This window comes from Pezoporus wallicus, unplaced genomic scaffold (assembly GCF_028554395.1).
Source record: "Pezoporus wallicus isolate ANWC-B61680 ecotype Strahan unplaced genomic scaffold, APGP_CSIRO_Pwel_v1 contig_12477, whole genome shotgun sequence".
NCBI classification, from domain to species: domain Eukaryota; kingdom Metazoa; phylum Chordata; class Aves; order Psittaciformes; family Psittacidae; genus Pezoporus; species Pezoporus wallicus.
Window position 1 is genome coordinate 40,955 of NW_026638222.1, and position 24,868 is coordinate 65,822.

Consider the following 24,868-nt stretch of genomic DNA (forward strand, 5'->3'; position numbering starts at 1 on the left):
TGCCATTAAGCAGCACGGGGAGCGCTGAGGCTGGGTCATTCATCTCCCGGTCCCCAGAGCTCTGCCTGAGCCTTCATCCTCCTCCTTTCCCTTCTTTCCAGCTGCACATCTGCTCCGGAGCCGGCCTTACACCCCTCTCCCTCCTCAAGCCTTTGCTTTGCCTTCACTGCATCCCTTCTCCCATAGGGACAACCCAGATCCTGCACCCCAAGGGAGGACTCGGGATCCCCAGGGATGTAGAGGGGTCCCAGCACTTCCCTTCTTGGGGGAGCCTGGGGGGACACCCGGGGGTGGGGATGTCTGTGTATCCCTTCCTCCTGTGGGGTGCTCAGCGTTGGGAATCACTTGGAATAAGGACATCTGTGGCCTGGGGGATGCTCGGGGTCAGGATCCCATGGGATGGGGATGTCTTTGTCTCTGGGGGATGCTCGGGGTCAAGATCCCATGGGATGGGGATGTCTTTGTCTCTCGGGGATGCTCAGGGTCAGGATCCTATGGGATGGGGAGGTCTTTGGGGGATGCTCGGGGTCATGATCCCATGGGATTGGGATGCCTGGTGCCAGCCAGCTTGGTACAAGGCACGTGTCAGAGCTGCTACGTGACTTCAAGCAGGGATGGAGCAGGAGGACGAGGAGGAGGAGGAAGCACATCTGGGCACTGGGGCTCTTCCAGCCTGGATCCAGCTGGGGACTGGACCCCTTCCCATGCCCTTGGCTGCTGGGACTGGGCCTGGGGCAATGAGAAGGGCTGGGAGACCCTCAGTGGCTGCAGGCAGGGATGGAGATTCTCTGCTGTCTAATAAGGGGTTGTGCTCTGCTGCCACTTTGCTCTTCTTCCTCTTCCCTTACCCCTTCCAGGACCTGGAGGTACCAAGAGCTTTTCCCCACCAATGCCACCAGCCAGGAAGGACCAGGAGCTGCCCTGGGAAGGGACAGGCAGAGCCACGGCCCTGGAAGGTGTCCTCCGAGCCAGCACGATTGGAATCATCGAACCACAGAATGGGTTGGGATGAAGGGACCTTAAAGCTCCTCCAGCTCCAACCCCTGTCATGGGCAGGGACCCCTTCCACTGGAGCAGGGTGCTCCAAGCCCCTGTGTCCAACCCGGCCTTGGACACTGCCAGGGATGGGGCATCCAAACGTTCTCCATCCAACCCATCCCGGTGTCCCACCACCCTCACAGGGAAGAGCTTCTGCCTAAGATCCCACCTCCATCTCCCCTTGGGCAGGTTAAAGCCATTCCCCTTGTCCCGTCCCTACAGGCCCTTGTCCCAAGCCCCTCTCCAGCTTTCCTGCAGCCCCCTTAGGCACTGGAGCTCCAGCCCTCGCAGCATCCCCATGGCCTCCTCTGGCCTCGCTGCAGCAGCTCCAGATCCCTCTTGTGCTGCTGCCCCGGAGCTGGATGCAGGATGCGGGGGGGGGAGCGCAGCAGAGAGGCACGATCCCCTCCATGACCTGATGCTCCCGCTCTGGGTGCGAGCCCAGGACAGCGCTGGAAAGCAGAAACCCCATCCAGGCTGGAACATTTGTTCCCAATTAGGATGGGGATGCTCCTTGCTGAGCTCTGCGATTCCCAACCCGGAGCCTTTCACCACAAAACCACCGGGTGCAGGATGTGAGCTCATGGATGGGGCTCGGCGGGGAGGGGGGGCAGAGCTGGGTACCACATCCCAGTGCACATCCCTATCGCTGGAGGGCAGAGCATCCCCCCTCTTCCCCCCCCCCGCACTGCACCGAGCACGAGGCCGCCGTAATTAATTCCCGGGGTGAGGAATGATGAATTCCGCTCAGGAGCTGCAGTTTGCTGCAAACTCACCCTGCAATTAGCTGGCAGGAGCCAGAGGATGCTCCACATCACACCCAGCGGGAGCCGGCTCCGCGGAAGCGCAGCCCTGAGGCTGGCCGATGGGCACTGCCCTGCTCCTAAACGAGGGTCCTCACCTGCACTCCGCACCCCCGCGGGGCCCCTTCAAGAGGAATCTGCGAGGCATCAAGCCTAAAGATGCGTTAAGTGCCCGTGACACGGCTGCAGGTGGGTAAACTGAGGCACGGGAGCCCGGGTCCGGCTTCTCCCCCCAACCCTTTTGGGGCTGGGTCCCTCCATCCACTCCCAAAAGGGATTTTCCATGACAAAGACCCCTGCCCACGCCCCCTCCTCATCCAGCTGGAGCTGCCAAGTGGTAGAATTCAGCATCCAAAGGGCATTCCCGGCTGTGTGGAAGCGGAGGGGGGGATCCCTTCTCCAGCCATGTCCTTGGGATCCAGCGCCGGCTGCTCCTCCACTTGTGCTGCATTGGGTTAAACAGCGTGCCAGGGTTGAGCATCCTCCACTCCCAGCATCTTGTGCTGGGTTTGCCTGCTGCCAGGAGGGAGGGAAGGGAGGGAAAAGAGGGAAGGGGAGGGACAAGGCGCTGGTGCCAACACGGTCATCGCCTGTTCCCCCCCCCCCCCCCTTTAATGAGGGGAAGGAATAAATATAAAAGGAGGAGGGAAAGGGGAAGGGAAAAGAAGGCAAAAGAAAAGGAGACGAGGGCACGGCCGCACACACACACGTACAGGGCTCCGCTTTGCTCGCTGCCTGCACTTATGCCTGGTGGAGCTCGGTCCCAGCCCTCCCGCCAGCGCTGCCCCGGAGAAGCCGCCGCTCAGCCCCTCACCGTGGCCTCGGGGCTCGGGACCCCTCCCCGGCGCTGCCACCATCAGGAAGGGTCCCCACGGAGCTGCCGCCGTGCATGGAGCAAGGTGGGATGCGGGGAAGGGCCGAGGCGTGAGGAGGGAGCTCCTCGTCCCCTTATCGCGTTTCACCTCTGCTCCGGGGGAGAGTAAGAGGAGAGATGAAGAGATGATCCAGCGCGGGGATGCCGAGAGCTTCCCTCGTGGTTTTCCCCATGGGATGCAGGCACCGGGCACGGGGCATCCTCCGTAGCAGGGCAGGAGGATGCTGGAACGTGGTGGTCCCCGTGGTCCCGCTTTGGGGCCGTTTGCCCTTGTCGCCGTCCCCCTCAGAGCATCGCTCTGGTTTTGAATGGAGCAGCTCGTACCTGCAGTGCTGGAGCAAGGCAGGGAGTAAAGGCAGGGTCTTGCTAAGTTGGATGTGGAAAGGACTTTGGTGCTGCCCGGCTCGTCCCGTTGGGAATGGTGGGAATCTGGGGGATGTTTCAGCAGCTGCTCCCATGGGAGAGCTGATGGAGGGGAAGGGGGGTCCAGCATGGATCTGGGGTACCCCATCACGGGGAGCCTTCCCCTTCTCTCCCGGGCTCCTTGTCCCAAGGAGGCTGCAGTCAGGGGAGCGGTGGAAAGGGAAACTGAGGCACGGAGCTGGGCAGGAGCTTGCACAGAGCCCCGGGGCTCCGGCTCCCCCCAGTCCGCCCCGGATGCTCCATGGGGAGGTTTTCCATGGGGCAAACCTGCCCCGCTCCAGGAGCTGGGAGGGCTGCAGGGCACCACCGGCTCTCCGGGCCCCGTCCGCCAGCGCTGCCCGTGTCCCAGTGCAGGGGGGATCATAGGAACATGTGGGATTTCCATGGCTTTTCCCCTCTGAGCAGCCCCGGAGTGACCCCCCCCCCCCGGTCCCCGGTGGGGTGCCCCTGGCCGGGGCATTTTGCTGCAATCCCTTTTCCTTCCCGCACATCCCGCTTTGTCCCCGGGATGAAGGAAGGGGCTGCCCTTGAGCATCGCCTCCGGGGACCGCTTTTGGCTGAAGCCGCCTCCTCTCCCATCACGGGGACTTCTCCTGGCTCAGTCCAGCCCCGGACCTGTTGCTCTTCCTTTGGGCTGCCGGAGGGGTGGGAAAAGCTCCCTCTGCCCCATCCCGGAGCCTTCCCAGCTCCTGGAGGTGACCGGGGTGCTATAGGGCTGCCTTTCTGCGTTTAGACTGGGGAAACTGGGAGCCCTCGTGCTGGGAGCGAGGGTGCTGCGTGAGCGTGCGGAGGGGCTGCATCCGAGCCGTGATGCGGGGATGTGGGACCCCACATCCTCCTCCCCGCACTCCTCTTATCCCAGCTCCGGCCTCAGTTTCCCCACCGGAGCCCCGCAGCAAGGGGAGAGTTTGCTCCATGTGTCCCTATGGGGTCTGCTCCCACCCCAACCCCTCCGTGCGCTCCCTGCTGCATCCCAGCCCTACAACAAGGAGCCCCTTTCTCCCTGCTGGATCGGGGGGGGGGCTGAGGGGTTCTGGCAGCCGCAGGGACCCCCCCGTTCTCCCCACCTGCTTCCGGCCTTTTAAGCTTTGCCAGCGGCTGCTGCCAAGAGGCTGAGGGCGCTTCCCGACCCCTCCGAGCCCGATGGGGCTGGATCCCGGCTGCAGCGGGGGAGCGGCTCCAGAGGCAGCCACGTGCGTGTCGGGACGGGTGCGTGCATGGATGGGGCCGGGGTGTCCGGAGCCCTTTGCCGTGGGGACAAGGGCTCCCTGCTCCAGGCTGGAGCGTGGCCAAGCTCTGCCCGTGGCTGCTGCTGACTCATTCTGCAGCTGAGCATCCCTGGAAAGCCACGGCTCCGCTGCGGGCTGCGGGCACCTTGTGCGCCGGGAGGAGCCGCCCGCGTGTGGAAGGGGACGAAGGGGTCGTGGAGGAGGAGGAAGCCCCTTTCCATATGGGAAGGGAGCGGGGATCATCCGTCCCCCGGCAGCAGCTCCCGCTTCCCCCCAGCCTGGAGCCGCAGCCTCGAATCGTGTCCTCTGAAAGCGGGGCCGAGCTCAGGGGAGCAAGGAAGCTCGTTCCCATCCCAAAATAACTCCAGCTCCATTTTCCACCTGGTTTCCCATTGGAGATGGATGTCACCTGCGTGCATGCCTGTGTCTCAGTCTGTCTTCAGCAGCTCCCAAGCTCCGAGCTCTTGGAGATGATGGAGCCACCACCATGCCTCCCCTTCCTGGCCACTTTTCCCCCCTCCTGTTCCCGGCTTTTCCATCCCTGCGTGTGGGCTGGAAAACTTTCCGTTTGTGGCAAGGAGAGAAAAACCAAACCCAACAAATTCCAGCCCCAAACCCCAAACCCGGCGCCTTTTGCCGTCACGGGGCTCTGAGACCTCAGGCACTGCCCGTGGGCAGCGTGAGATGAGGTTTAACCCCCTCCACGTCCCATTCCCCGTGCTCCAGCACCTTATCCCAGCCAGGGATGGGTGCATGAGGGGAGCAGGCACCCTCTCGCCCTGTTCCTGAAGGGTTTCATCACTGCCCGGGGCTCAGGCCACGGTGGTGCCTTGGGAACGGGAAGGGAAAGCACTTCCCTGCTTGGGCACCCGGGGCCAGCAGCCAGATCCCGCTGGAGCCGGGCCACCAGGAGGGAGGGTTTGTCCCTGCTCCGGAGCTCTAGGGCTGAATGCAAATGATGGGGAGCACAGAGAGCTCCTGGCTTGGCTCCGGCTGCCCATGGGGAGCTCCTGCTGGGAACGGGCTCTGTGGGCACCACACGATGGGTGATGCTCACGGTGCTTGGGGCTGGGGCTGCACCTCCATGGGGGTACCAGGGGCTGTGCATCCATGGTGCGTGGTTCCAGGGGCTGCATTCCCAGCCCCTCCCTGGTGCACTGGTCCCACGGGTGCGCTCCGGGCGCTCTGCTCGCGCAGGGATGCAGGGATGGGGCCGGCCTCCTGCCAGCCTGGTCCTGGCAGCCTGTACCTGGCCCTGGGAGCGCTGTGCAGGAGCCAAACCTTCTTCTGAGGCTGCCGAAACCCACAGCACAAAGAGCCCATGGGCTCAAAAGCTGCTGCGAGTGTCGGGGGCTCCGACCCCCATCCCCATGGAGCCTGTGCAGAGGGACCAGGGGCCCCCGGGGGATGCTCCCCTTCCCGGTGCAGGCGCATCTCCTGCATCCCCCCATCACCCTCCTCTCTGCAGGGCTGCAAGAGGCCCTGGGAAGCTGCAGCACCCCCCGTGTGATGCCCCCGGTGCCCCGGGGAGGGCTGGGGGCCGGTGACAGCCCTGCTATAGCACGGGGCCGTCCTTTCAGCGCCGTCCCCAGCCCTTTGTGCCAGGCAGCCCTGGGAGAGGCTGGGACATAAGAGCTGCTTTGGTCGGCCCTGGTTTTCCCAGCCTGCGCGCAGGGAACCTCCGGCGTGAGCTGAATGGCAAAGAGAAGCCTCCCCCCCCCCTCGCTCCTTCCCTCCTCCCTGCCTGGCCCCTTTGTGCTCTGGGGCTGTGCCCCCCCCCCCGCCCCGCTCCGAGGCTGACCTCAGCCCCCTTCGTCCCACGGAGCACACGTCCCCGGGCGCACGCACACGCGGGTGCACGTCCCCGCCGCGGCCCTGGCTGCGGCTCCCCTGCTCCCAAAGCATCCCGAGGTTTCCCGCTGCGGACGCAAGGCCCCGGCTCTGGCATCGCCTCCTGCCCTCCGCAGCCAGGCTTCGGGCTCAGACTTTCCGTGCTGGCGGGGCCAGGCTGGGTTCTGTTGTCCCCAGGGGACCCCAGGCTGGTGGGGCTGGATGGGACCCAGTGGTGCCCAGGCAATGGTCCCGGTTGCTCGTGTTAACCATTGCCTTCTTTTCCCTTGCCCCACGGCTGGTGCCCCCCTCTCCCTCTGCGCCCCAACACCTCACGGCATCACCCCATCGCCACACACAGGGGCTGGGGGGGGGTGCCCCATCCTCTCCGCTTCACAAGTGATGGGTTTTCCTCCCCTCCTCTTGTAGGGCAGAGCATGGCCCCAGCCCTACCACTGCTGCTGCTGCTCTGGGTGTTTGCCCCCGCCGTGGTCCCGGAGGTGTTTGGCACCGGAGATGCCGCAGGTAAACCCGCACCGGGAGCCGCATCCTGGCTCCGTGCCCTGCAGTGGGGGCCTGGGGTGGGAGGTAGACGGGGGGTCACCCCATGCTGGTCCCATTCACTGCTCCTCTCTTCTCCCCACGCAGAGGACCCCAAGGCTCTGCAGGTCTCCATCCCACGGCAGCCAGCCCTGGATGCTGTGCTGGCGGGCGACATCACCATCCCCTGCCTCATCTCCTACCTCGGCCCCCAGCCCACCAGCAGCAGCGGCGGGCGCCGTGCGGTGCTGGGCACCCCGCGGGTCAAGTGGACCTTCATCTCGGAGGGCCGGGAGGTGGAGATCCTGGTAGCGCGTGGGGACCGGGTGAAGGTGAGCGAGGATTACCGGCTCCGCGCCTCCCTGCCCATCTTCCACCAGCGCTACACCAACGCCTCCCTGCTGCTCACCGAGCTGCGGCCCAACGACTCGGGCATCTACCGCTGCGACGTGCAGCACGGCATCGAGGACGGCCACGACATCCTCGACCTCAGAGTCAAAGGTACCCGCGGGCAGGGAGCCGTGGGGTGCGGGAGCGGGGCCCGCGGCGAGCGGATGCAGCGGGATGCGGGGTGCCCATGGAGCCCGTGTCCCCCCGCAGGGGTGGTGTTTCACTACCGGGAGGGCTCCATGCGTTACGCCTACACCTTCGCCGAGGCAAGGGAAGCCTGTGCCAAGATCGGGGCTCACATCGCCACCCCCGAGCAGCTCTATGCTGCCTACCTCGGCGGCTACGAGCAGTGTGATGCCGGCTGGATCTCGGACCAGACCGTCAGGTGGGCACCAACCCTTCAGCATCGCACCCAGCACTCCCCCCCCCTTGACCCCCAGCAAGTCACCAGCCCTTCCTGCCCTGTCCCTCGCCAGGTATCCCATCCACACCCCCCGTGAAGCCTGTTACGGAGACATGAACGGCTTCCCCGGGGTGAGGAACTATGGGGTGGTGGACCCGGAGGACATGTATGATGTGTACTGCTACGCTGAGGACCTCCCAGGTACCTGCAGTGCCACCACCGCCCCATCTCCTGGCCTCCCCTGCTTTGCAGCCGCACTAACTCACCCCCTTAACCCGTTGTGAACCCACGCTGGTGCCCATCACTACCCTCAGGGCCGGAGTGAGCTGCCTTGGGGTGCAGCGTTGTGTGGGGATGCTGTGCTTTGCATGTGCTGGGGAGCTGGATGCCGAGAGGGGGCTCTGCATCCGGGGCTGTAGTGATAGCACAAGGGGTGATGGGTTCAAACAAAGAGGTGAAGTTCAGGTTGGATCTTAGGCAGAAGCTCTTCCCTGTGAGGGTGCTGAGGAACTGGGATGGGTTGGAGGGGGTTTGGATGCCCCATCCCTGGCAGTGCTCAAGGCCAGGTTGGACGCTGCTTGGAGCACCCTGCTCCGGTGCAAGGGGTCCCTGCCCGTGGCAGGGGTTGGAGCTGGAGGAGCTTTAAGCCCCGTCCCACCCCACCCGTTCCGGGTCTGTTCCTATGGGAGGCAGGGACGCAGCGGAGCCTCCAGAGCTCGGTCCCTGACGCCGCCTCCTCCCTCTCTTCGCAGGGGAGATCTTTCTGGAGACGGCCCCGGCGCGGTTCACGCTGCGGGAGGCCGATGCGCGGTGCCGGGCGCGGGGCGCGGAGCTCGCCAGCCCCGGGCAGCTCTACGCGGCGTGGAGCGCGGGGCTGGACGCCTGCAGCCCGGGCTGGTTGGCGGACGGCAGCGTCCGGTACCCGATCGTCACCCCCCGGGAGCGCTGCGGGGGGGCCCTGCCCGGAGTCAAAACCATCTTCCAGTTCCGCAACCAGACGGGCTTCCCCGATGCCCAGAGCAGATACGATGCCTATTGCTTCCGAGGTAAAGAGCGGGCGCAGAGAGGTGTTGGGAAGCACCCAGGCAGGGATGCGGGCGCCTGGCTGGGTGCAGGGTGCTGGGAGGTGCGCACGGATGGGATGCGCTAGGGCAAGGGTGGGTTTGTGCTATCGACCTCCTGTGGTAGGATAGGGGTGCCCTGCGTGGTGTCTGTGTTGCATGCCGATGTATATAGGGATAACCTGCATGGGCCTCATGCGTGCTGATATGTTGTGATAGAGGAGGGATGCTCTGCATGGTCTCAGTGCATGCTGCTATATGGTGATAGAGATGCTCTGCATGGTCTCAATAGTGCATGCTGCTCTATCGTGACAGAGTAGGGATGCCCTGCACATCCTCACCACTATATCGCGACAGGACAGGTCTGCGTGAGCTGCGTGGCTCCGGGATGGTTATTCCCATGGCCAGGGGCGCACTGCAGGAGCTTGGGCACATCCTGCAAGGCAGCATCTCACAGTGGTGAATAGGAAACGGGACTCGGGCACCGGCGCTGAGCTGCCGATGAGGTGGTGCTGGAGGGCAGGGGGGATAAACCAGGAGGGGATGAGGAAGGCTGGAGACCGGCAGGGCAAACAGGCATGGAGGGAGGAAGAGCCGCCCCTCCACTCCTTCCCAGCCCCACATCTCCGTGCATCCCGTCGGGGCCGTGGGGATGCTGCGCATCCCCGTGCCTCAGTTTCCCCATCTCTCAGCAGGGAATCCCATGGGTTAGGCAGGATGGACCCGTCCCATGAGCCCGCGGTTCCCATAACCCACTAACTCCCCACGGTCACCTGCGCTCTCCGGGCTGGGCTGGGGGTGAGGAGCAGGACCCCCTCGGGGCTGGGATGCTGCTGTGCACCAGGAGAAGCAGGAGGAGCCGCTGCCTGGCTGGGTCCGCAGCGGGGTGCCCGGCTGTCCCGTGGCCAGGGCAGTAATATCCCACTTTCTTTCTGCCCACAGAAGGGACAAACTCTTTCCCTGAGGCTCCAGGAAGCTCCGAGGGCCTCCAGGATATTGTTACAGTGGCAGAAAAGCTGGAGGAGCTGCAGCTTCCCAAAGCGCAAGTGGAGATTGAGTCGCGAGGGGCTATTTACGCCGTCCCTTTCTTTATGGACGATGATCTGGGGCAGCCGAGCCCGGCCCCCGAAGACGCCCCAGGGACAGGGGCCCGGCACCCCCCAGTAGATACCTCCATGTCCTCAGGTCACCCAACCCCTGCCACCCCCTTCCCCATGGCCCCGGCGCCCCTCAGGCAGGCGTCCCTCTTAGCTGTGGTGGGAATGGGAGCCCATTCCCTGAGGAGCAGCGAGGGTGACAGGGGCAGCTGGGGGCTCGTCCTACACGGGGACATGGAGCAGGATGGGGTGACAGTTGGGCACCCATCCCATGGTGGTGCCAGGGCTGGTGCGCAGAGAGGAGCCGCAGGGATGGAGGCACCAGGACTGCGAGGAGAGCTCAGAGGCACCCATGGGTGCCCGGCTCACCCCAGCCGTCCCCATCCCTCCCGCAGAGGGACAACCCACGGAAGGGCACCGGTGTCTTGGTGTAGGGCTGCGGGGACATGGGTCCGTCCCTCCCTTGGCACAGGGTCGGTGCAGGACTGTGGTTTAGCAGCACAAAGAGCAGGGTCTGGTGGCCGGAGGGACAGGAGGCGCAGGGTAAGGGGCTGAGCGTGGCCCCTGCTGCCGCGAAGCTTGGCAGGGGCCAAGGCAAAGCTCCCTCTGTGCTGGTTCAGAGGGGACACCGCGGGGACTCGGGGCCATTCCCGTCTCCACGTGCATCTTCGTGCCGGATCCCAGCACCGGCGGGCGATGCCGGTGCCCGTGGCCCCTCGGTTCTGGCTGCGGCTCCGTGGTGCCAGCCCCTCACCACCTTTTGCCTTGCCCTTTGCAGAGGAGGAGCAGGGAGCACCCCCTGGCAGCACGTTTGAAGGGCGAGATCCCAGCCAGCCCGTGGAGCAGGATGGAGCCACCCCCGTGCAGATGCTCTCCGTAGCCCCCCGGGTGGGCGCAGAGGGACCCACTGGTGCCCCGTCCGTGCTGGGGGCTGCTGAAGGTGACCCAGAGCCTCCCGAGGGGTTCCCCCGCCCGCCCAGCCCCACGCGTCGCCCCGAGCACCCCCGGGATGCTGTGGGGCGCTCAGCCCACGCTGCCAGCACCGGGGCACCGGGGCACCGGGGGCCAGCGCCGACCAGCGCCGCTTCTGCCACCTCGACAGAGAGGGGAGAGCACGGCGGGACCCCCCCCGGCGGGGGGAGCACCCCCGGCCCTGCTGCTGAAGACGCGGAGCTCTCGGGGGACGTGGTGGAGAGCCCCGGGGCGTCCCCGCTGCCCGCGGCGCCCGTGCGGCCGCAGGAGGAGGGAGAGGAGCCGTCGGGGGCCCTGTGGCTCCCATCGCCCGTGGCCCCGGGGCACGGGGGCACCGTCCCCGCGGCGGAGGTGACCGTGGTCACCCCGTGGCACACGGAGGTGCCTGGCGGCGGCAGCAGCACCACAGCCATGGGAGGCGAGGAGGCTGCGCCGGGCACTGAGCATGGGACGCCTGCAGCATCTTCAGAAGAGGAGGAGGAGGAGGAGGAAGAGGAGGAGGAGGAGGAGCCGCCCGCTCCCTCCGCTGCAACCGTGGAGGGTTTCCTTGCAGCCGTGCCCGGAGAACCAGGTGGGACCCGCAGGGACGGCCTCAGCTCTCCCCACACCGGCAGCTCCGGGGTGATCCCCGTGGGGACCCCATTAGGGGACCCGGCGCCCAGCACCGCGGTGCCCCTGCCCGTCCTCCCCACCGAGCGGGCCAGCGTCGGGGCGGGCGCCGCGGGTCCCCAAGGCACCGCCGTGGCCCTGGGGGCAGCGCTGGTGGCTGCGCTGTGGCCATAGGGACCGCCAGCACCTTTCCTTCACGCTGCGCTGCCCTCCGCCCGTCCCTCCGCGTCCCTCCGTGCTCCTCAGCTGGGTACGGGAAGGTCACAGCTCTGGAGGAGCACGCGTTTGTCAAACAAATCGGTCCGAGCTCCGCATGCACTTTAAACCTCTTCTACTTCTGTGAAGTGTTTTAATGACTCTTTCCATGAGAAGCCCCCTCCCAGAATAACCCCCCCCCCCAAAGGCGGCCCCGAGCCCTCCTCTTCACTAACCGTGGTACTAATAAAGGGAATTAAAAGCTTTCTAGAACAAGCACCTCGGCTTGCTCTTCCCTTCGTCCTCGCGCCCGCGGCCTCCCCACTGACGCACTAATCCCCCCATCCGCGGGTCCCTGGGGGGGGGTGATTGATGGAGGGGGACCCGGCTGCTTTGCACCCTCGCTGGGTGGAGGGAGCTGCATGGTGTGAGCGGGGGGGGGATTCCTGCAGAGCACCCTGAGATTGCTGCAGCCCCCCCATCCCAGTCCTGTGTGTGGCCCCCCACCCATGGGGGCTGAGGTGGGTGAGCAGTGGGCGCATGAATGGCCACAGGCGGGTGTCACCCACTCAGGTCCCCGCTCTGGGATGCTCCCTGCTTCAGTGCCAGGCTCTTTTCCTGCTCATCCCATGGGACCATGCAGGTCCCGTGGCATGGATGGTGCTCCATGGTGGGAGGCCAGACCTCAGGGGACGGGGCGCCTTCGCCCTGGCTAGGAGAGATGCTCGCAAAGAGCCATCCGTGGGGTGTTAGAGCCCCACGTAACTCATCCTGCCCCATGCTGGGCATGAGCTGAGCGTCCTGAGGCACCCTGCGGGGAGGTGGCGGTGCCTGCGGGTGGGTGAGGGTGGAAGCATCACCCTCAGCACGGCTCCAAGCACCGAGCCAAGGACGGTGAAATGGGGCATCATCAGGCTGAGGGCGTCAAGGACTTTGAGTCTCTGCTCCACTGGCGCCGCTGCAGCCCCTTAATCACGCTCTTGAGCCGGGGCTAGGAGCACACGATGTGCCCCGGGAGCTTTAATGACCGTAACGGGCTGCTGGGGACATGAGATCAGCCCTGGCCAGGCTGAAGGTGACAAGAGGGACAGGCGAGAGGGACGGGCTGTGCCCGAGGGTTCCTCCTTTGCACGGTCCCTTCCCAAGGCACATGTGCTGCGTCACTGCAGGGGGAAGCAGGAGCCATCCCCGGGTGGCTGGAGCAGGCCAGGGGCTGGCACAGCCCCGAGCTCCTGCTGTGGAGGATGAGAGCATCCAGCTCACGTCCCCGTGCCCTGGGGGGAGGCCAAAGCCCCAGGTCCAGCCGGCTCCAAGCCAGCCGCATCCATGGACCAAGGGCAGCGTGGGGTGGCTCCAGGCTCTCCATGTGCCGAGCCTTGGTGCCTCCATAGCCAGAGCAGGGACGTGTGGGGAGCTGGAGGTGAGGAAGCTGCGTGTGCCTTGCAGGTGGCTGCATCCCCAACCCCTGCCTGAACGGAGGGACCTGCACGGAGGACGATGGCCCCGTCTCCTGCCTCTGCCTGCCCGGCTACGGAGGCACCAGCTGCGAAAGACGTGAGTGCCCAGGACCCACCATGGATGTGCCAGGCCCCTGCCCAGGTCCTGCTGAGCCTGGACACGTAAATGTGGGGAACTGAGGGGTTTGGGGGTCTCTGCTTGCTGCCGAGTGGGGCTCCATCACCCTGACCCTCTCCTTTCTCCCCTCCTCGCTCCCCACTGCGGCTCAGCACTGAGGCAGTGCAGCCCCGGCTGGGACAGCTTCCAGGGAGCCTGCTACAAGCACTTCTCCACCCGGAGGAGCTGGGAGGACGCAGAGGGACAGTGCAGGCATTACGGGGGACACCTGGCCACCATCCTGACCCCTGAGGAGCAGGACTTCATCAACGGTACGGACCCCACCGCATCCCCATCCTGAGCCCTGCCCATGGGGCCCTCGGCATCCCTCAGTGCTGGGCTTCAGAGATTGAAACCTTGAAGCTAAAGGAGAGCCAAGGGAGAGCAAAGGGAGCCAGGCTGGGGAAGGCAGAGGAAATGAAGGGTAAAGGAAGCAGCTGATGTGATGGATTGCCCAGAGTGTGGTTAGATGTTCACTTGGCTGATGGAGGATGGGTGGATGGATGGGGAGACACACACAGAATCATAGAATCGCAGACTGGTTTGGGTTAGAAGGGACCTTAAAGCTCAGCATGGACAGGCAGGAGCAGGCAGGGACAGGCAGGGACCAGCAGGGTCCTGGGCACACGGGGCTCTGCCGCCACCTCCCGTCCGGCCTTGTCCCCATGTCCCCAAGCGTCCCAGCACTGCCCCCCCTCACCCCCAGACCCCAAATCTCCCCATATTCAGCCTCCAGCTTCCTTGAGCCCCGTCCTGACGGCTGGTGCTGGGTGTGTGTGTGTTGTCTTGGCTGTACCTCGCTCAATACCCTCCTGCCCCCCCAGACCAGTACAGAGAATACCAGTGGATCGGCTTGAATGACCGGACCATAGAGGGGGATTTCCAGTGGTCCGACGGGAGCCCCTTGGTAAGTGGGGGGCCAGATGCCATGTGCCCCCCTCCCCCGGCACCTCATCATCCTTCCCCATCCTCCTCCTCCTCCTCCATCGCTTGGGAAGGTGTCTGTGGGGTGGGTCCAGCACTGGGACCAGGCTTTGATTCCCCAAGAGCATCCTCAGGGGTGCCTGGATGGACCCCAAGGCCGTGCCAAGGGGCATGGAGCTGCCACCTCGCTCCTAACAGGGGTGTCATGGACAGGTTGGGGGTGCTGGTGAGGCCCCCCCTCCAACCCTTCTGTGCCCCCCAGCTCTATGAGAACTGGCATCACGGGCAGCCCGACAGCTACTTCCTCAGTGGGGAGAACTGCGTGGTCATCGTGTGGCACGACGGGGGCCAGTGGAGCGACGTGCCCTGCAACTACCACCTCTCCTACACGTGCAAAATGGGGCTGGGTAAGCCGTGCCCCCCCTGTTCCCTCGCACTGGGCTGGGGGGGGGGCTGCACCCCCAGAGCGGGGCTTTCCCACCGTGGCTGCGGTGCGGAACCAGCCCCTTGGGCTGCTTGGCTCGTTTGGGGGCTGTTTGCTGTGGTTTGGGGGTGCCCATCCCTGGTTGCCCCCCCCCCATACACACACAGTGCAGTGCGGGCCGCCCCCCGCCATCAGCAACGCCCGCGCCTTCGGCAAACCAAAGCAGCGCTACGAGATCGGCTCCACGGCGCGGTACCGCTGCCGCCCCGGCTTCCTGCCGCGCCGCTCGCCCCTGCTCCGGTGCCGGGAGGACGGGACATGGGACCCGCCGCAGCTCCTCTGCCGGCCCGGTGAGCTCCGCGCTCCCCCCCACTCCGCCCAGCGACTGCCTTCGGGGCTCCCCATTCACATCAATGTGTTCCGTGTCCCCCCCCCCCAACTCCCCAGGCCTGGCTCAGCCCCCCGATGACTGAGAGGGACCCCGGGGATGAAGCCGCCACCTCGCGGGGCCCTGGCACTGGTGCGGATGGGGATGGCGCTGGGACAGCGGCGCGGAGCCAGCGTGGCACAAACGGGGCTCCCCTCCTCCTTGGTTTTGTATCTGCACAAAGAAACCCCCATAACTAAAGATCCCCTGGAAAGGACCCGACCGCGACCCGAAACGGGAACGAGGGTTTGGTTTGTTCCTGGGGGCACAACAGAGGTGGGGACCAGGGGCAAAGGCTGGCACCGACGTGCCGGTGTCACCACCAGCTTTCTCCCACCTCTGGCCCAAGGGGCCTCATCCTGTGACACCCTCGTGGATGGGATCCTGTGGTGGTTGAGCTCTTCCCCACAGCGATGTCCCCAGGGACCACGCAAACAGGGAGGCAAAGCCCAATGTGGGATGCTGTGAGCAGCAAACACTTGGGACGTGTGGGCTCGGATGCTGAGGGATGCTGGCATCGCCCCACACGGTTTTTCCCCCTGTACCACGCCAACTCCGGTGCTTTTTATAGCTCTTTATAGCAGCAGAACTCAGCAAGCCCCGGAGTGTGGTGCCAGGAGCAGCGATAACCCCTGGGACAGCGTCGTCCCCTGATGGAGGTGGAAAATCCTCACCAAATTCCCCTCTCCCAGAGGCAGCAGCCAGGCGGGAGCGTGGCTTTGCCATACAGCTTTAAGTGCTTTATTAATCGAGCGGGTGAAACTCCATTAGTCACACAGGGTAATGCCAACCCCTCCAGATTCCTCCTGGCTGTGGGAAGGGAGGACAGGGTGAGGGATGCACTGGGGTTGGGGGAAAGGGTGCTGGATGAGACCCCCTTCCTAGCCCAGCAATGGGTTTGGCTTCTCCAGCAAGCCCTGAGCAGCCAGCGAGCAGCTCCATCGGAGGATGCACCAAGCGCCCAAACCCAGCCCTATTGCTCCATCAGGGGATGTAGGAACCACCCGAAATCACCAGGAGACCCCTGCTTCATGCCCTGCCCCCCGGGGGCTGCTATCCCACCGCATTCCCACCTCTCCTCCCGGCGCTCCTACTCCTCCACGAAGCAGTAGGTGCCGTAGATGCGCCGGTCCTTGCTGGGGAAGCCGAAGCTGTGGACACCGGGATGCGGGAGCCCCCCGCAGCGCTGGCGGGGGGTGGTGATGGGGAACCTCACGCTGCCGTCCTCCAGCCACCCTCCATCGCAGCGGTCCAGCTGGGAGAACTTCCATGCGGAGTAGAGCTGCCCCACTTTGGCCATGGCGGCCCCGTGGTCGCGGCACGCTTGCGCCGCCTCCCTGAAGTTCAGGTGGCCCCGGATGAAGTAGACGTGGCCTGGGGATGGAGGGGGGAACGTGGCAAGTGAAGGAGGCACCACCGGTGGTGGGATGCACGGCCCCATCCCTCATACCTCCTGCACCTTAGGCAGGAGCTCTTCCCTGTGAGGGTGGTGGGAAGCTGCGGCTGCCCCATCCCTGGGAGTGCGCAAGGGCAGGCTGGACACAGGGGCTTGGAGCACCCTGCTCTGATGGAAGGGGTCCCTCTCTGTGGCTTTAGATGAGCTTTAAGGTCCCTTCCAACCCAACCCATTCTACAGTGCAGGCCTAGGTGGGCACTGGGGTGAGATGGGAGGGACAGGGGACCCCAGCACTACCTTGCAGAGCAGAAGTGAAGCAGAAAGCATCGAACCGGTCCTTCTGCTTGTCTCTGGCCCCATAGCTGCGGACCCCGGGCAGGAGGAGGCGGCCGCCGCACGGCTCCCGCGAGTTGATGATGGGGTAATGGACGGTCCCATCGAGGACCCAGCCAGCGTTGCACCAATCCAGCCCCTCCGTCCAGGCTGCAGGGTGCGAGGCGGCTCAGCACCGTCCCAGTGCCCAGGGAGGAGCGTTTTGGGGCGGGTGAAGGGGGTTTCGGGGATGCTTCACCTTTGTAGAGCTGCTGGTAGGTGGCGAGGCGGGAGTCCTGCTGCTCGCAGGCTCGTTTCGCATCCTGGTAGTTCAGTTTGTAGCGCCCGCTGCTGGGCTGGTAGGGGAAGACGATGCCTGGGGGGACAGGGGCAGAGGTTGAAACCCCCCCTCAGAGCGAGGGCAGTGGGGCCTGGAGGGGATCCTGCCCCTCTGCTCTGCTCTGGGAGGCCCCCTTGCAGCACTGGGTGCAGCTCTGGTGGCCCCAGAACCAGGACACGGAGCTGTTGGGTCACATCCGGATGAGCAGGGGCTGGAGCAGCTCCTATAGGAGCCAGGCTGAGAACATTGGGGCTGCTCAGCCTGGAGAAGAGAAGGTTCTGGGGGAGACCTCAGAGCAGCTTCCAGTGTCTGAAGGGGGGCTACAAGGATGCTGGAGAGGGACCTTCATCAGGGACTGGAGCCATAGGAGAAGGGGTGATGGGTTCAGACTGAACCAGGGATCTTAGGCAGAAGCCCTTTACCATGAGGGTGCTGAGGCGCTGGCACAGGGTGCCCAGAGAAGCTGTGGCTGCCCCATCCGTGCAGTGCTCAAGGCCAGGCTGGACACAGGGGCTTGGAGCACCCTGCTCTAATGGAAGGTGTCCCTGCCCGTGCCAGGGGGTCGGAACTGGATGATCTCAAGGTCCTTTCCAACCCAACCCAGTCTGGGATTCCATGTGGAGGAGCTGCTCCCCTAAAACCCCTTTGCTTTAGCATCCCCAAAGACTCAGTGCTGGGCGATGGGGCTTCGCTGCGCACCCAAGCACCCAGCCACGGCCCAATCCAGCCCAGGCACGCAGGGGACGAGCCCATCCTCACCCTCGAGGTGCAGCGTGAGCGAGACGCTCTCGTCCTCCAGCCCATTGACGAGCTGGCAGCGGTACCGGCCCTCGTCCTCCAGCGCCACGCGGCTGATGGTCAGCGAGGCGTCGTAGCGGTGGCTGTGGCGCAGGCGCACGCGGGGGCTCAGGGGCCCGTAGTTCCTGTGGTAGAGCCCGTTGGTGATGATGATGACGCTCTCGCCGTAGTTGGCCGGCTCCACCTTGCTCCACTTGACGCGGTAGTTGCGGGGCAGCGCCCGCAGGACGCAGGGCAGCGTGGCCGTGGCGCCGCGCCGCGTGTGCACCGCGCTGTGCAGGGGCTCCAGCAGGTACTGCAGCTGGGGGGGGGCTGCGGGGCACCCGCCACGGGGTCACTAGAGAGCTCCGATGCTGTCCCACCACCCTCCAGCCCTCACTGGCTTCTCCGGACTGGTTTCCATCACCATCCATCACCCTGCATCCCTCATCAGCATATCCAGCCTGGTTTCCATCACCATCCACCACCCTCCAACCCTCATTGGCATCTTCAGACTGGTTTCCATCACCATCCACCACCCTCCAACACTCATTGGCATCTTCAGACTGGTTTCCATCACCATCCAATACCCTCCAACCCTCATTGGCATCTTCAGACTGGTTTCCATCACCATCCACCACCCTCCAACCCTCATTGGCATCTTCAGACTGGTTTCCATCACCATCCACCACCCTCCAACCCTCATTGGCATCTTCAGACTGGTTTCCATCACCATCCACTACCCTCCAACCCTCATTGGCATCTTCAGACTGGTTTCCATCACCATCCATCACCCTGCATCCCTCATCAGCATATCCACCCTGGTTTCCACCACCATCCACCACCCTCCAACCCTCATTGGCATCTCCAGCCTGGTTTCCATCACCCTCCAACCCTCATTGGCATCTCCAGCCTGGTTTCCATCACCCTCCAACCCTCATTGGCATCTCCAGCCTGGTTTCCATCACCATCCACCACCCTCCAGCTCTCATTGGCACCTCCAGACTGGTTTCCATCACCCTCCAACCCTCATTGGCACCTCCAGTCTGGTTTCCATCACCCTCCAACCCTCATTGGCATCTCCAGCCTGGTTTCCGTCACCCATCCACCACCCTCATTGGCATCTCCAGCCTGGTTTCCATCACCATCCACCACCCTCCAGCTCTCATTGGCATCTCCAGATTGGTTTCCATCACCCATCCTGCCTCCTTCCCCACCTCTTTGCACAGATCAGCCCCTGCCCTTGGCTGGACCCCCCCTCCCCACCACCACCTCCCTCCTCTAGCCCTGACCCCAACCAGCAGTGCCCCTCAGCTCCATACCCGGGGTCCCAGTTGAACTCTGGAAGATGCTCAATGCTGGGGGTACCACCAAGAGCCAGAGGGAGCTGAGCAGGAGAAGCTGGGGCATCCTCAGAGCTGGGGGCAGGACGGTGCCTGGGGGGAGCACAGCGGCCGGGGATGAGGTGGTCGATAAAGCCAGAGGGAAGGATTGGGACCCAGGACATGCTGGAGAGCTGGGACTGTGCGAACCCCATGGAGTTCAGCAAGGCCAAGGGCAAGGTCCTGCTTCTCCATTGGGGTCTCACCCACATTTACTGTGCCAAGGGGACGCAGGATGTGCCAACCCCCTCTATCCATCCCCTCTTACCGTCCCCAGCCGTGTCCTTTGGGAAGCCGCCGTTCCCATCCAGCGCCCGTCCTGCCGCGGCCCCGCTCCGTCACAGCTGCCCCATGGTGGGGCTGAGGGCTCTGCGAAGGTCAAGAGGGAAAAGAGGACGCAGGGACGCAGGGATGGGTGCCCCCTCACCACCCCGGCGTGGGCAGTGCCCCTGCAGCGCGGTGCCCCTGCGGCCCCATGGCCGTGCCCGCGCTCCTGGACCTGTCTCCGTCTCTTCCCACTTTCTTGTCCGGTTTCCCCCCCCCTCCAACACCTCCCCGAGGGACGCAGGGGAGGAGGAAGCACAATTTCCCATTGTGAGCATCTTTCTCTGTATTGTTCTGCTCGGCAAAACACAGCGCGCCCGGGTAACAAACATCCCTTTATGTGCCGGCCACAGCACCGGGAATGCCAGCACCACCCCGGGCTCCAGCACCCCTGGGACTGGCAAAGCCTCCCCTCAGCACCAGCACCCAGGGCCGGAGGGTGCTGCCTGCTCCTGCAGGAATCAGGGCTGTGGGCATTCATGTGGCAAGTCTCTGATAGGGGGGATGCTGCTCCCATCCTGTGGAGCTCCCATGGGATGCGGAAGGGGGGTCCCAGCACTCCTGCTCCCCACCAGCCCTGACAAGAGGCATCCGAGAGGCTTCCCCATCCTCATCTTGTGGCCGGGATGCTGCCGGGAAGAGGACCCGGGTGCACAATGGGGGCTGTGTTCTGGGCTCCCTTATCCCCTCCCTCCGCCAGGATCCATCTCCAGGGCTGGAGGAAGCTCTCCTCCGAGGACACACAAGACAAGCAGCGTCTGTCCCCAGCACCAAGGGACCCAGTGACCCCGGCTTCACCACGGCCCGGGGAGCAGCAGTGCGGGGTGCGCTGCTTCCCGGCCCCCTCCTCCCAGCTCCCAACCCCTCCATCCCCATTCCCATGCCCACGGCTGCGAGAGCAGATCCTGATGGATCTGTTCAGGGCTCCTTGGCTGGAGGATGCTGGGTCCCAGCCCCACGGCACCACCACGAGCGGAGGCTCCTGCCCCAGCCCTCCAGGAGTGACTCATTCCCGTTCCCCATCCCGTTGGCGTCAGGGCACGACCCCAGCCCCACGCCGCTCCTCTGAGCTCCCCCCTTGGCCTGGCGCTGTGGCAAGGGGGCACCCGAGGCCCTTCCCAGCCTCCATCTCCCCCATCCCACCCCGAACCCCCCTGCTCCCCCCATGCCCGACCTCGGCAAGGCTGAGCCCTGGGGCACCCCCAGGCACAGCTCCCCCCTGCACCCCCTCCCCACGCCGCCCCTCGCACCCAGCCCCGGCAGCCCCCGGCTCAGCGTCCGGATGGGGCGCACCCGGTGCCGGGGTTTCCGTGTCGGCAGCTCCAGGCGTGGGAAGCACCGGGGCAGGGCAGGGCCCGGCAGCCGCAATCACAGGCGGGGTTTGAGGCCCCAGCCCCGTTCCTCTTCCTCTGGATCTGGGGGGGGGGGGGGGGTCCTGCCCCACACCATGGCCGAGCCCGGCGCCACCTCCAGGCTCCGGCTCTCCGGGCTCTGCTTCCTCCTCCAAACCTTCACCATCCTCCTCTTCGCTGCCTTTGTGCGCTTCAGCCCCGAGAGCGGCCCCGGGCTCTGCTCCCAGCCCCTCAACTGCAGCCGCAGGATCCAGGATTGGGGATCGCAGCCCCCCCGTGAGTACCCCGGCCCCGGCTCCCTCTGCCCCAGCTCTGCAGCGGGCTCCAGGGCTGTGGGGCCGGCGCATCCCATCCAGGTGGGGTCGGGGTTTGCGGGGGGGAAGCAGGCACATTGCAAGGGATTCCTGCACGTGGGACAAAGCCAGGCTCAAACCGGGGAGGTTTCATAGGGTCATGGGATGGTTTGGGTGGGAAGGGAGCTTAAAGCTCCGCCAGCTCCAACCCCTTCCGCTGGAGCAGCTTGCTCCAAGCCCCTGTGTCCAACCTGGCCTTGAGCACTGCCAGGGATGGGGCAGCCGAGCATCCCATGGACGTGCTGGATTTTGCAGTGCCCAACCCCTCCTTTCGCAGAGGATTTGGCTCCTTTGGTCCAGCCCACCAGGAGCATCCTCCTGCACAGCTCACCCTGAGCTGGGGAATGAGGGGCTGATCCCGGCTTTCTGAGGAAAGGGTTGGAGAGGTACCGAGGGAGGGGAATGGGGAAGAGCAGGGGGAGGAGCAGGGGCAGGAACAGGAACAGGAGCAGGAGCAGGGGCAGAGGCAGGGGAAGGAACAAGATCAGGAGCAGGAACAGGAGGAGGAGCATGGGCAGGGGCAGGGGCAGGAACAGGATCAGGATCAGGATCAGGATCAGGAACAGGAGGAGGAGCAAGGGCAGGAGCAGGAGCAGGGGCAGGAGCAGGAGAAGGAACAAGATCAGGGGCAGGAGCAGGAGCAGGGGCAGGAGCAGGGGCAGGGGCAGGAACAGGAACAGGACCAGGCAGGTTCCCCCGGTTTCTCCCCACCCCACACAGTGACTCACGGCTCCGGCACAGGGCAGGGATGGGACAGAGCTCCCAGCAGAGCCCAGGGGTGCAAAGGGCATGGAAGCCCAAGGCAGAAGCAGGCTCCCCCCTTTGCACCAGCAGCTGCTGGGGCTGGGTGCGAGGGGCAGCGTGGGAAGGGGGTGCAGGGGGGAGCTGCCCCACCTTCACCCTGCTGCAATGAGGTGCTGATGGCTCTCAGACACCCCAAGAGGTCTCGGGGCTGCAGGGGGAGCCCGTTGTGATGGAGGTGACCCAGAGCCACTGCAAAGGGTGCCAGGGGACAGCTTTACCCCCCCACCAGCCCAACCTGAGGGGCTCAGCTGAAGCCTTCGGGTCCCCAACGCCTGTTAGAACAGGGGGTGCCTGAACCCCTTCATGGGGACGGACCCTGCTGCCTCCAGCCCCATCCCTCTGCCTCTCCTCCTCCAGGGTTCCGGGATGCCCACATCCAAACTCTCCTCGGCTTTGGGTTCCTGGTGGCCTTCCTCAGCCGTTATGGACCGGGCAGCGCGGCCATCAGCATCCTGGTGGTGGCCTTTGCCATCCAATGGGCTCTGCTGCTCCAGGGCTTCCTGCACCAGTTCCGGAATGGCAAGATCCACCTGGGAGCTCAGAGGTGAGCCTGCTGTGTCCCGGTTCCTCCAGCATCCCTGCTCCAGCCCTGGCACACGAGCTCCCTCCTCTGTGCAGCTCGAGCTCTGCTCCGGAGCAGGATGAGGAGGGTTTCCGTGGGCGCTGGGTACCACTTTGTCATCAGCACCGCAAGGCTCGCGCTGCCCCTTGGAGCAGTGGGATGCGGGCGCTATGCTGTGGGCTCAGCTCCCCCCCCCCCCCCCAGCCCCACATCTTCCTCCTTGTGCTTCCCAGCATGGTCCGTGCTGACTTTGGAGCTGCAGCCGCCCTCATCTCCACCGGAGCTGTGTTGGGAAGGGTGAATCCAGTGCAGACGCTGCTGCTGACCCTGCTGGGAGTCACCCTCTTCACCCTCAATGAGTACACCCTGCTCAGCCTCCTGGGGGTGAGTCACTGCCTATGGGGACAAGCCCTGCCTTGCCTAAAGGGACAAGCCCTGCCTTGCCTATGGAGCCAATCCCCCTTCCTGCACGGTGCTTGCTGTGCTCAGCAGGTGAGCGACAGCGGCGGCTCCGTCACCGTCCACGCCTTCGGAGCTTACTTTGGCTTGCTGGTATCCCGGCTCCTGCGCCAGCCCCATGGCGAGCAGCGGGAAGAGCAGCAGGACACGGGGCACCAGCCGGACGTCTTCGTCGTGGTCGGTACGGAGCTCGAGCTCGGAGCACGTGGCGGTGGCAGGACCATGAGGACAGCGTGGCTTTGAGCGAGAGTCCTGCAAACCAGCAAGGGCAGAGGCTCTCCCCCTCCCTGGGGCTGCATCACCCTCTCCAGGACCAAGCTGTGCCCCGTTGGCCAGCCTGAAGCTCCCATGCTGCGAGCTGAGGCCGCTCGCATCTCTTGACGCCGGCGAGAAGCCTGCATCAACCGCAGCGTCCAAACCTGCTTCTTCCCCTTGCTCACAGGAACCATCTCCCTGTGGATCTTCTGGCCCGGCTTCACCTCCGCCACCACTGCCCATGGCAGCGCTGAGCCCTGGGCAGTGCTCAACACCTACCTCTCGATGGCAGCGAGCACCATGGCCACCTTCGTCCTCTCGCCTGTCCTCTACAAGCAGAGCACCCTGCGCATGGTGGGTCCTCCATGAGCATGAACACACCCAGGGCACACGGGCGTATTCACCCCTTAGGCTTCCCCAAGTTTGAAGCCCCAGGAAGGCTCAAATCCCCCCAGCCCCACGCTGATGTCCTCCACAATCCATTCCCCTGCCCGCATCCTGCTCCATCAGGTTCAGATCCAGGATGCCGCCGTGGCTGCTGTGGCCGTGATGGGCATGGCTGGGGAGATGCTGGTCACCCCCTTCGGGGCGCTCATCGCAGGCTTCCTGGCTGGTCTCATCCCTCCGCTTGGCTTCAGGTTCCTCACGGTGAGCAGCCTTGGGAGCACCCAGGACACCGGTGCCAGGGCAGGGACCCAGCACCCCCCCAGCTGAGTCCCGGCTCTTCTCTGTGCTCTCCGCAGCCCTTCCTGTGTTCCAGGCTCAAAATCCAGGACACGTGTGGGGTTCACAACGTCCATGGGCTGCCCGGGGTGCTGGGCGCCTTGCTGGGCACGCTGCTGGCAGCACTGGCCACTGCAGATGCCTATGGTGGCAGGTGAGGAGGGCCAGGACAGCAGAGAACCAGATCATGGGATGGGTTGTGTCTGAAAGGACCTGAAAGCTGCTCCAGCTCCCACCCCACGGGCTGGGACACCTTCCACTGGAGCAGGGTGCTCCGACCTGGCCTTGAGCACTGCCAGGGATGGGGCATCCAAACCTTCTCCATCCAACCCATCCCAGCGTCCCACCACCCTCCCAGGGAAGAGCTTCTGCCTCACACCCCATCTCCATCCCCCCTCGGGCAGGTTAAAGCCCTTCCCCTCGTCCTGCCCCTCCATCCCTTGTCCCAGGCCCCTCTCCAGGCTCCAGCCCTGCTCTGGGGTCTCCCCGGAGCCTTCCCCTCTCCAGGCTGCCCCAGCCCCGCTCCCTCAGCTCCCCAATTCCCCCTTCCCTGGTGCCCAGGCTGGAGCCCGTGTTCCCGCTGCTGGCCCGGGGCAGCCGGACCCGCACGGGGCAGGCTCTGCTCCAGCTCAGCGCCCTGCTGCTCTCGCTGCTGCTGGCCGCGCTCGGGGGCTGCCTCACGGGTGAGTTGTACCTGGGGGGGCCGGGGAGGGGGCCCCGGGGCTGCGCTCGGTGCTGCCGCTAGATGTCAGAGCAAGCCCGGGCAGAGGAGCCGGGCCGGGGCCGCTCCCCGCCGGGCTCAGGAGCGCGGCTTTCGGCATCCTCAGGAGCCGTCCTGCGGATGAAAGGGCTGAGAAGCGCCGCGGCCAACCGGTACCTGCAGGGCACGGAGGTAAAGCGGGGGGAGGACGGGGTCCTGCGGGGGGGTTGCAGCAGCATCCGGGGTGCGGGAGCTTCGTGAAGCATCCCCCAGGTC

The 24,868-nt window shown here is 65.1% G+C and overlaps 3 protein-coding genes across 4 annotated transcripts; 2 read left to right on the forward strand and 1 right to left on the reverse strand.

Moving 5' to 3' along the window:
- The first annotated feature begins 2,487 nt into the window (after positions 1–2,487).
- BCAN (brevican) lies at positions 2,488–14,999 on the forward strand. Of its 2 annotated transcripts, none has more exons than XM_057409986.1 (15): positions 2,488–2,740; positions 6,627–6,722; positions 6,846–7,238; positions 7,338–7,512; positions 7,604–7,731; positions 8,283–8,576; positions 9,534–9,776; positions 10,467–10,628; positions 10,791–11,231; positions 12,911–13,018; positions 13,192–13,350; positions 13,903–13,985; positions 14,265–14,409; positions 14,594–14,776; positions 14,874–14,999. In XM_057409986.1, the coding sequence occupies exons 1-15, from the start codon at positions 2,731–2,733 to the stop codon at positions 14,897–14,899; spliced, it is 2,646 nt and encodes an 881-aa protein (XP_057265969.1). In that variant the 5' UTR covers positions 2,488–2,730; the 3' UTR covers positions 14,900–14,999. The 2 variants fall into 2 exon arrangements, with proteins under 2 accessions (XP_057265969.1, XP_057265970.1); XM_057409987.1 differs by having other exon boundaries at positions 2,489–2,740; positions 10,800–11,231.
- Positions 15,000–15,906: 907 nt separating this feature from the next.
- HAPLN2 (hyaluronan and proteoglycan link protein 2) lies at positions 15,907–19,463 on the reverse strand. The gene is made up of 6 exons (XM_057409968.1): positions 19,329–19,463; positions 19,001–19,114; positions 17,661–18,011; positions 16,821–16,937; positions 16,547–16,732; positions 15,907–16,227 (listed from the first exon to the last, which is right to left on the reverse strand). Exons 2-6 carry the CDS (start codon positions 19,086–19,088, stop codon positions 15,944–15,946), a joined length of 1,026 nt encoding a protein of 341 aa, XP_057265951.1. The 5' UTR covers positions 19,089–19,114; positions 19,329–19,463; the 3' UTR covers positions 15,907–15,943.
- A 1,360-nt stretch (positions 19,464–20,823) lies between these two features.
- On the forward strand, positions 20,824–24,637 carry RHBG (Rh family B glycoprotein). The gene is made up of 8 exons (XM_057409961.1): positions 20,824–21,012; positions 22,251–22,437; positions 22,689–22,839; positions 22,948–23,095; positions 23,357–23,523; positions 23,680–23,817; positions 23,913–24,046; positions 24,454–24,637. The coding sequence occupies exons 1-8, from the start codon at positions 20,832–20,834 to the stop codon at positions 24,635–24,637; spliced, it is 1,290 nt and encodes a 429-aa protein (XP_057265944.1). The 5' UTR covers positions 20,824–20,831.
- Positions 24,638–24,868: the final 231 nt, after the last annotated feature.

Excerpts from the sequence above, each read along its gene's own strand:
- BCAN (XM_057409986.1), top strand. Across the intron at positions 7,513-7,603 it reads ATCTCGGACCAGACCGTCAG|GTATCCCATCCACACCCCCC; the intron begins GTGGGCACCAAC and ends GTCCCTCGCCAG. Across the intron at positions 7,732-8,282 it reads CTACGCTGAGGACCTCCCAG|GGGAGATCTTTCTGGAGACG; the intron begins GTACCTGCAGTG and ends CTCTCTTCGCAG.
- HAPLN2 (XM_057409968.1), bottom strand. The coding sequence starts at position 19,088 with ATGCCCCAGCTTCTCCTGCTCAGCTCCCTCTGGCTCTTGGTGGTACCC. Across the intron at positions 18,012-19,000 it reads GAGTTCAACTGGGACCCCGG|CCCCCCCCCAGCTGCAGTAC; the intron begins GTATGGAGCTGA and ends GGTGCCCCGCAG. Across the intron at positions 16,938-17,660 it reads GCTCACGCTGCACCTCGAGG|GCATCGTCTTCCCCTACCAG; the intron begins GTGAGGATGGGC and ends CTGTCCCCCCAG.
- RHBG (XM_057409961.1), top strand. The coding sequence starts at position 20,832 with ATGGCCGAGCCCGGCGCCACCTCCAGGCTCCGGCTCTCCGGGCTCTGC. Across the intron at positions 22,438-22,688 it reads ATCCACCTGGGAGCTCAGAG|CATGGTCCGTGCTGACTTTG; the intron begins GTGAGCCTGCTG and ends TGTGCTTCCCAG. Across the intron at positions 24,047-24,453 it reads GCAGATGCCTATGGTGGCAG|GCTGGAGCCCGTGTTCCCGC; the intron begins GTGAGGAGGGCC and ends CCTGGTGCCCAG.